Source organism: Pipra filicauda, unplaced genomic scaffold (genome assembly GCF_003945595.2).
Source record: "Pipra filicauda isolate LSUMZ 115617 unplaced genomic scaffold, ASM394559v2 scaffold99_size2403431_pilon, whole genome shotgun sequence".
Taxonomy (NCBI): Eukaryota; Metazoa; Chordata; class Aves; order Passeriformes; family Pipridae; genus Pipra; species Pipra filicauda.
The window spans coordinates 2,377,085-2,386,808 of record NW_024105197.1 but is presented as its reverse complement, the minus strand read 5'-3'; the positions used below and the strand labels follow the sequence as shown (position 1 = coordinate 2,386,808).

General features: G+C 47.5%; 1 protein-coding gene across 1 annotated transcript; it reads left to right on the top strand.

The window, feature by feature from the left end:
* The first annotated feature begins 276 nt into the window (after nt 1-276).
* On the top strand, nt 277-2,196 carry LOC113984703 (endogenous retrovirus group K member 8 Gag polyprotein-like). The gene has a single exon (XM_027714941.2). It carries the CDS (start codon nt 277-279, stop codon nt 2,194-2,196), a length of 1,920 nt encoding a protein of 639 aa, XP_027570742.2.
* The last annotated feature ends 7,528 nt before the right edge of the window (nt 2,197-9,724 follow it).

The window sequence follows — 9,724 nt, the reverse complement described above, 5'->3', positions numbered from 1 at the left end:
TGCGGCAAGTGGCGCCCAACGTGGGGCACGGTTGAAGGTCCCTTGTATCAAGGGAACTCCCGTGCTATCACCTGGGCTCAGGCGGCGTCAAGAGGGACGACTGCTCCGCCAACCCTCCTTCGAGCAGCAGACGGCTACAGACCCCGACGGTCGTGTGGGCCGCGCACCAGACAGGTGAGCCTCGAGGGACATCCCTAACACCTACCCTTCACTTCATACCCCATATTTTATTTTTTAAGAGAGGAGTAACATCGGAGAGTGTCCCTGTAAAACACCATGGGTTTGACACTCTCCACCTCTCAAAAGTTTGTCTACAGACGCCTCAAAGACTTTGTCATTGAGCACGGCCACCCGCTCGATAAAAAATCAGCTAAGGCGTTAGCGAGGTGGCTGGACCGCCAGGGCTTTGCCATCCATGACAACATCTCCTTAGAAAAATGGCAAGCCCTAGGTTACAACTTGTGGCGGGACTCTGACAGAGGCGGAAGATTAGCCAAGGAAGCACTAATTGCTTGGAGGCTCATTCTGATGGTGCTACAGCACCAAATGATGAATGCGAACACCAGCCTCACTCAAGACACAACCAAGGACATGGACACTAAAATGGACTCTAATGATACTCAAAATGGCGGGGAGGACACACATACGGACACCACCTTAGAAGATGGCGGGAGGGAGCGCGGCAGAAGAAAGCGTCGATCACAAAATGGCGGCGAGGAGGGACCCCAGCGTCACCAAGAGAGAAGGGGGGAGGGTGAAGAGCGCGGAAAATCAGCGCGGGAAAAGAAGAGGCGGGCCCCCGTAGCTCCACCCCGTGGTCCGCCTCCCTCTCCTCCCACTCGTGGCGCGAGAAGTCCCTCCCCCGACGCGTCTTCCGACACGCCCACTTCCGCCACCCCAGTCTCCTCCCCGGACGCGTCCCCTGCACGTCACCGGCAGGAAGTAGTGGGCGGGGCCAGGGCAAAGGCCAAGCCGGTCTTCCGGAAAGATGGCCGCGCCCATAGGCCCCATGGCACCAGGGCCTACCCCGCTCACCGGGACTCCGATTATGATGATGGGTGGGCGCCGCGTTCCCCGGAAAGGCAGTCCTCCGTTCCGGACATTTGGGAGGCCTTCCGGGAGGAAGCGGCGCGAGCCCAGGATGTTGAATTCCTAAGGGCATTTCCGGTCTATTACGAGGAGGGGAAACCCCCCGAGTGGAGACCGGTGTCCTACCCCATGTTGAAGGACATAAAAAAGGCAATCGTGGAATATGGGCTGGGGGCCCCGTTCACCATAGGCCTCTTGGAATCCTTCTTCCTCGCGTATACGCTAATCCCCTATGATATTCGGGCTGTCATAGGAGGTCTTTTCACAACCGTTCAAGCCTCGGTTTTCGAAGCTGAATGGAAAAAAAGAATCGTTGCCTTTGTCAACGAAAAGATGGAGAGAAGGGGGATTCCAATCAGGCAGGCCATTGACATGCTCTATGGCGAGGGAAATTATTCCAACAGGGGGGATCAGACTCGATTAGATCCCAAATTATTGAACACCACCAAAGAATTGGCCTTAGAAGCGGTTAAAAGAGTGGCGGATGCCTATGTGCAAGCGCCCTCTTTTACCCTGATAAATCAAGGAACCAAGGAGCCTTTTGTCGACTTTATTACAAGGCTCAAGGAGGCAATTGCTCGGCAGGTCCAACAGAAAGAATCCCAAGAAATTTTATTTAATCGGCTAGTGATTGAAAAGGCAAATGAGGACTGCCAGAGAGTTTTGAAGATGCTTAAAGATCCCACCCTGTTGGAAATGATAGAGGCGTGTAAAAACGTCTACTCCAACGCCAATAAAGCACGGGTAATGGCTGCTGCTTTCTCGGGGCCCCAACATTGCTTTGAATGCGGGGAAAAAGGGCACTTTAGAAAACACTGCCCAAAATACCGGTCGGAGCCCAACTTACCAAACACACTATGTCGGAGGTGTGGGAAGGGGCGCCATTGGACTGCCAATTGCAGGTCCAAAACCAATGTTAATGGTGAACCCCTTTCCCCAAAACCATCTCCCAAGCTCCGTAAAAAGGTGACTTTCTCGTCTATGCCCAACCTAAGTCACTGTCCCTGCGAGCAGTCGGGAAACGGGGAGCTGAGCGCCCGGGGGGGCGCGATGACACAAGTTGCCCCCCATTCCATCTTGCGCCAGCCGCGCCCAGCTACCCCGTAACTCGACTGCCCCCAGCAGACCCTGTTCCTACTCGGGAACAGTGTAAAACCCTCCCATGGATTGTCCTACATGCCATACATCCATCGACACACTTAAGTTCTTATGAACAGCTTGCAAGGGTCATACCATCTGGCCCTGTTGACCCCGACCTAACTTATTTAATAACGTCACACTTTTCAGCAGTTAGCAAGGGAATTGTAGTTGTTCCCACTCTCCTGACGGGCTTGGCAAATAACAACATTGCCGTTTGTCTAACTGTGCATCTTCCCCCTGTACAGCTGGAGGACCGCTTCCCCGTGGCGAAGATGGTCTCCACTGAAGACCTGCTGTGTGTCTTGTCGGCGGATGAGGAGAAGAGGCAGGAAGCAGAAAGGGAGGTCCTATGGACCACCACTGTAAAGTCATCTCGCCCACTCCTAACATGCTTTATTTACTATCCGCAGCCCAAAAGACCGCAGCGAGTCAAGGTGGAGGGCCTCCTCGACACGGGGGCGGACGTGACCATCATTGCCTCCAGAGACTGGCCACACGCGTGGCCAGCTCAGACAGCCTACGTCCGTGTGAGCGGTGTGGGGGGAACGCAGCACCCCGTCAGGAGTCGGGAAGTTTTGACCATCTACGGGCCAGAGGGTAGACCAGCGTCCCTCCAACCGTATGTGTTGAATATTCCAGTCACTTTGTGGGGACGGGACGCCATGGAACAGTGGGAGCTCAAATTGGGCACCCTGACTCCAGAACAAAATTTTTAGAGGGGGTCACTGAAGTAAAGCAGCTCCCCAGACTGAGCTGGAAAACTGACACGCCAGTCTGGGTTGATCAGTGGCCCCTACAGTCAAAAAAGCTGCAAATTCTGAATAATTTAGTTAATCAGGAATTGGAAAAAGGACACTTGGAGTCTTCCACCAGTCCCTGGAACACTCCAGTGTTCGTAATTCAAAAGTCCTCAGGTTCCTGGAGATTTCTCCAGGACCTGCGCAAAGTAAATGAAGTCCTAGAGCCAATGGGAGCCCTCCAGCAGGGAATGCCTTCACCATCCATGCTCCCTGCTGAATGGCCCCTAGTGGTGATTGATATAAAGGACTGCTTTTTTCACATATTCCTTAATCCGGCTGATTCGGTCCGTTTCGCTTTTTCTGTCCCTGCCATCAACTCTTGTGAACCTCACCGCAGGTTCCAGTGGCGTGTGCTTCCCCAGGGGATGAAAAATTCCCCAACTCTCTGCCAGATGTTTGTGGCAGAGGTGTTGAGGCCAATTCGGTCGCAATATCCGCAGTCAATCATCTTCCATTATATGGATGATGTATTGATCTGCGCCAAAAATCAATTGGCAGTTGATGAAACCTTAAATTCCACAATCGCGGCATTAAAAAATAATGGATTGGAGATCTCCCCTGAGAAAGTGCAAAGGGAAGCACCTTGGAGGTATCTCGGACTCCAAATTAATGCCAAAAATATCAGACCTCAATCCGTAACGATTGACAAAAATGTCAGAACTTTGAATGACCTCCAAAAGCTACTGGGTGCGATCAATTGGATCCGACCTGTGTTGGGGATCACAACAGGAGATCTGCACCCCCTTTTCGAGCTGCTGCGAGGTGACGCTGATCTGTCCTCCCCACGTTATTTAACATCTGAAGCCCTTGACTCCCTTGCTACTGTTGAAAAGAAAATCTCCGAAAGACAATCATGCAGGAGGATGGAGGGACTGCCATCCTCCTTGGTAGTCATAAAAGAACAAAGACAACCATTAGCCCTCCTGGGGCAATTCACCGGCGACTACAAAGACTTTTGCTTGTGGGAGTGGATGTTCCTCCCTCATCAATTCGGTAAAACCATCACCACTTTAATTGAAATGATTGGAAAAATAATATCAAAAGGTCGTACTAGGTGCTTAGAACTTAGTGGGGAAGAGCCAGGTTTCATTTACCTCCCACTAACTTCTGAACACCTAGACCAACTGCTGCAGACCTCCACTGATTTTCAAATAGCCATCGGGAACTACCCGGGGGAGATTCGGTTACATCTCCCGGCGTGCCCATTTATTCAGAGATTAATGCATCTTCCAATTCGGCTCAAAATTATGCAATCTGAAAATCCAATTCCAAATGCAAAAACTATTTTTACCGATGGCTCGGGGAGAACCGGGAACGCCGTAATAGTGTGGAGAGAAAACGGTGATTGGCGTCAAAATATCCACAAAGTTCAAGGTTCTCCTCAGATTGTGGAACTCTCGGCAGTTGTACGCGCCTTCCAAATTTTCAGTGGTGAGCCAATAAACATCGTGTCTGATTCGGCCTATGTAGTGGGTGTGGTAAGGAGAATCGAAAACTCCTATTTGAAAGATGTTACTAACCAGAATTTGTTCCAGTTATTAACCAAATTATTGTTCCTAGTAGAACGACGCGAATTTGGCTATTATATCGTCCACACCCGCTCGCACACCACTCTACCTGGTCCTGTGGCGGAGGGGAATCAACTTGCTGACCATCTGGCAGGTATGGTTGTGACCCCCAATTTATATCAACAGGCGAAACTCTCGCACGAATTTTTCCACCAGAATGCGCGATCGCTGCAAAAGCAATTCGGACTCAAATTATCTCAAGCAAAGGAAATTTTAAAGGCTTGCGCTGACTGCCAAACACTTACACCGGTTGTCCCAGAGGGGACAAACCCAAGGGGTTTGTCGCCCCTGGAGATCTGGCAGTCAGACGTAACCCATGTGGCCGAATTTGGGAAGCTAAAATATGTACATGTGTCTATTGACACATTCTCTAAAATGATTGTGGCCACCGCGCATCCTGGTGAGAGGAGTAGTCACGTCAAAAAACACTTCCTGTCTGCATTCGCAAGGATGGGAGTTCCAAAGCAGATCAAGACCGATAATGGACCCTCCTATGTGTCTGCAGACACGAAGAGGTTTTTTGAACAGTGGGGAATACAACATACCACAGGGATTCCCCACAACCCCACAGGGCAAGGTATTGTGGAACGTGCGCACCAAAATGTTAAGAACATGCTTAAAAAACAGAAAGGGGGGAGTATTGGCCTCTCCCCCCAAGAAAAATTAGAGAAAGTTATGTATGTTCTTAACTTTCTCAACATGATGGAGGATACGGAAACTCGCGCAGGCAAAAGTCCTGTAGATCGCCATTTCAGAGCCACAACATCGGCTCTGACTGATCAGAAAGCCAAAGTGTTATTCCGGGACCCACTAACAGAAAAATGGACGGGCCCTTTCCCCTTAATCACCTGGGGGAAGGGCTACGCTTGCGTTGCAGGTCCTGACGGGCCAAAGTGGGTCCCTGCCCGACGAGTAAAGATCTTCAGAGAATCGACGACAAACACCACTTAAGAAGAGACCATGCTTCGAACACCACTTCTCCTACGGATCCTCCTTATGGCTGCGATCGTCCATCCCGCGACAACCATCCCGCTTCAAGGATGGATGAACCAGCCCGATCAAAATCTCTGGGTAACGCTGGCCAAGGCTACGGGCACCGATACCCTGTGCCTGGCCTTGACCAGCGCTGGCAGCCCTTTCAAGACATGTTTGATTGGGATCCCTGTCACTCCATCCGAATGGCCCGCGTTTGTGACACAGACGCGGGCCCAGGGACCCCTAGAACTAAACTCCCCTAATATGGCGCAAGCCATATCATCACTTACCTTCGCAGATGTTCCTTTTCAGGAAATCGATCTTTTAGGTTCACTCCCTTCCACTGCATGCATTATTTTCCATCGGTACACCCAACCTGTTTTGTTTACCCCTCTTAATGTCACTGCATATAAGCCCATCTATAAAGGGACACATTCCCCGTGGTGCAATGGCTCGGTGGCCACCACCATACCCACCGAGCACATCCCACGTAATATGAGGCTCCCCAAGGGATTTTTCCTACTGTGCGGGGATCGGGCATGGCCTGGAATTAGGGCCTACCCGGAGGGAGGTCCTTGCACAGTAGGAAAACTCGCTTTGTTTAATCCGGCTAAATTCTATTTTGAGAATCAATTGGTACACCCAAAACAAAGAGCCAAAAGGTCCCTTTCATTTTCCATGGGCGCCCCTCTTCGTTTTCCTAAACCTGTTGCTCCCAAACCCGCTGCTTCCAAACCAGTAGTTGTTTCTAAAACCCTCCCTGAGTCAGAACCGATTCGGATGCAAAATTCTCTCCCTGCACCTCATATGAATCTTGGAAGGCCACAGTATTGGCCTACTCCTCTGCCCTTCCCAGAGGACTGTGACTCCAACATTCACATTTGGTCCAGAGTGAGGAACTTCTGGGCGTCTTTCCCTATCCCTGGGATAGGGACAGCGCATGCCCTCTCTCTCCTCACGCACCTTGGCTGCTGGTTGACCAAGGAGGCGAACGCTACCACCCAGGCGATAGAGGGCCTGCTTGAGGACACCCAGAAGCTAAAAGAGGTATCTTTACAAAATCGAGCCGCCATTGATTTCCTTCTCCTGGCACACGGTCACGGGTGCCAGGAATTTGAAGGAATGTGCTGTATGAATTTCTCGGACCATTCCGAATCCATACATCAAAGTATCAACCAGCTCAAGGGATTGGTTCGGGAGATTCATCAGGACAGAGGAGGCGGGCTCGACAGCCTCTTTGATTGGATTCAGATGCCAAATTTTCCCTCATGGACGAAGAAACTCATCATGTTAGCTGTCCTGTTTCTTTTTGGTTCGGTGTCTGTTTGTGTTTTATTACCCTGTCTAGCGGTCTGTCTGCGGAGGATGTTGATGAAAACCATTGAGGCCAACCTAACAACCGCCCAAAGAAATAAAGAAGGGGGAGATGTTGGAGACAAGGAGGAGTGGAAACGCTATGAAGCGTGGAGAAAAATCTATAACCCCTAATTGGACTTAAAAATACCGGACTGGACAAATAATATTTATTATGACACCCACCGATTACGCCTGTTGTACCCCAGTTGCTCCCCAGTTTATTGTTATGATGTTATACAGTTTTATGTACCCCAGTTGTTGTTTTAAAAAATTGTTCTCCATGTTGTCCCCTTTTTCTTCCCTCAGTTTTCCCGCCTTTTCCCTGCTTTCCCGCTCCTCTGCCTGCCATTGGCTAGGTTTTGGTGCAGTGCAGAGGTAGCTCCCATTGGTCCTTTCCCCCGGAGATGTCCAAATCCCTCCTCTCCTGACCCAGCTGCCCAATCACCATACTTCCCTGGTTGTCAATCCCATGCTCCTCCCTAGCCCAAGTTCCACCCCTTATCCAACCCTATATAAGTTGTTACCCACCTAATAAAGTTGGCATTGCTTCCCTCACCTTCAATCGTGTGAGAACCCTTATTGCAGTGCTCAACCCTATCCTTTATCCCTGCGGGTTGCGGCAAAGTCCTCTGCCCAGCCCTGGTGAGACACATTTGGAGTCCAGGTCTGGGCTCCCCAGTGCAGGAGACATGGACTTACTGGAGGGAGTTGAGTGAAAGACTACAAATTTAGTGAAGTAACTGGATGAACAATCATGGCGAAAGACTGAGTGACATGGAACTATTCAGCTTGTGTAAGAGAAGGCTCAGAGGGAATCCCATTACTGTGTCTGTATACCTGATGGGAAAGAGCAAAGAACGAAGAATCAGAACCTCCTCAGTGGTGTTCCATGGCAGAGAAACTGGCAATGGGACCAAAATGAAAGATAAGGCATTCTATTTTGACATAAGAAAAAAAAATTATTGTGGAGGTGATCAAACACAAGAACAGGTTGCCTAAAGAGGTTATAAGGTCTCTATCCTTGTAACTATTTAGCATTCAGTAGACCATAGCCCTGTGCAATCTGCTTTAGTTGATTTCTATAGCCACTTTCCAACCATTCTGTGTGGTTTTGTGTGAAATTTACTCCCATATTTACTCCCACACCTCCTTCATGATGCTTTTTATTTAGTGTGTTATTCTTTCTCTCCCTGTTGTCTAACTATTTAGAGTTTAATTGTTATTTTGCTAGTAGAATCAATAGGAACTAGATTCCTTGATAGGTGATTTTGAAAGAATTGCTTCATAACTTTAATATCTAAACTCTCAGAGTCCTGTGATTACTATATCAGTTAATAATAACAGTCATTCTTCCTGACAAGAGCAAACAGGCCGTAATGTTGGCTTCTGTTCCTTCTCTAGGATTTTCTGGCACAACAGTGTTTTTTAACATTCAAGCAGTCAGGCATTAGTAAAACTGTCAGGCATTTGTTAAACTTTAGCCCCTTTGCCATTGTATTTCCATTTGCAAATCTTTGGTGTTTTTGCCAATAATAGCTGATAAGTTGCTGTAGTTTTAGATGAACAGTCCTCAGGTCTGATTCTGCTTTTAATTTAAACATCAGCTCTTTCTGAATAACTTGAACTGCCTGGACCTACAGGGAAGAAAAAAAATTTTAAAATTAATTTTCGTAGTCAGGTTAGTATAAATAGCAGAACCTCCTTCACAAATATTAAAAATACAAAAAAAAATTATAATTTTCACACAGACTGGAAAAATAGTTGGGCTTTATGGAACTTCCTTACAGGTCTTCTTCATACAGTCTTACTGTGGAAGTACAAGAAGATGAATTGTTCTCTCCTAGCTTCTGGACCTGTAATCCAACTGCATTTTGTAGTTCTGACTACAGCAATAGATAAATTTTATATCTATAGATAGTCAGGAAAAATATATGCATGTTTACTGCTCACTTCGAAATATCTTAACTCCTACTTGGATTCAGTCTTACTTGGACTCTCTCCCTTATGCCAGCAATAAAACCACAGAGACAGGTCTTCTTTGTAAACCTATACTACAACTATTTCAGATTTAATTATCCATTTTAGTGTGTCTGTGACATCTAATTTTATATATTCCTTGAGAAACATTAGACTATCCATACTACAATATATGTGGCTATTTCTTTCACAATGTCCCATACAACTTGCAAATGAAAATTTTAATCAGGTTTCTTAACACGTACTTTTTACTCCTTGCTTCATCAGATTAGAGTCATAAAGGAAATATTTTAACTATATAAAATTTTGTGTGTACCTCAATTGTATGCTTAAGTCTTGTGAACTGTAAAACATAGCACTTGATTTTACATGGATCAGTCTTACAAAAGTTGGGTAATGTTTCCCCCAGTGTAAATAAACACCAAAATAAAATAGCTGAAAATAAATAAACACCAAAATAAAATATCTCAAAATTGGTGGGCCTTATGCAGAATAAAAGAGCTAAGTTGACTGTAATCAGTGTGAAAGCACCTTTATCTTATGACACTTGTGAGGAATTATAAAAGACTACTTCAACTTCTAGGCCTGCAGCTCTAAATCTTAACTTTCTATTCTCTGATTTATTGTGAAAAACTACAAATAATTATAGGATGTGCTGTATTTTCACACACACATGCCACGGTCTGGGGGAGAGGGGAGTGGGACCGCAACACTGCACAAAGGGTCCGAGTCGAGGTTGAAGGTGCAATGGCGGTTTATTGAGGATGTGCAAGGGTTTATATAAGCTCTGGAGTGGAAAGGGCCAGAAAATGGGGTGGA

What these genes read in the sequence shown, in the direction of transcription:
- LOC113984703 (XM_027714941.2), top strand. Translation starts at nt 277, where the DNA reads ATGGGTTTGACACTCTCCACCTCTCAAAAGTTTGTCTACAGACGCCTC.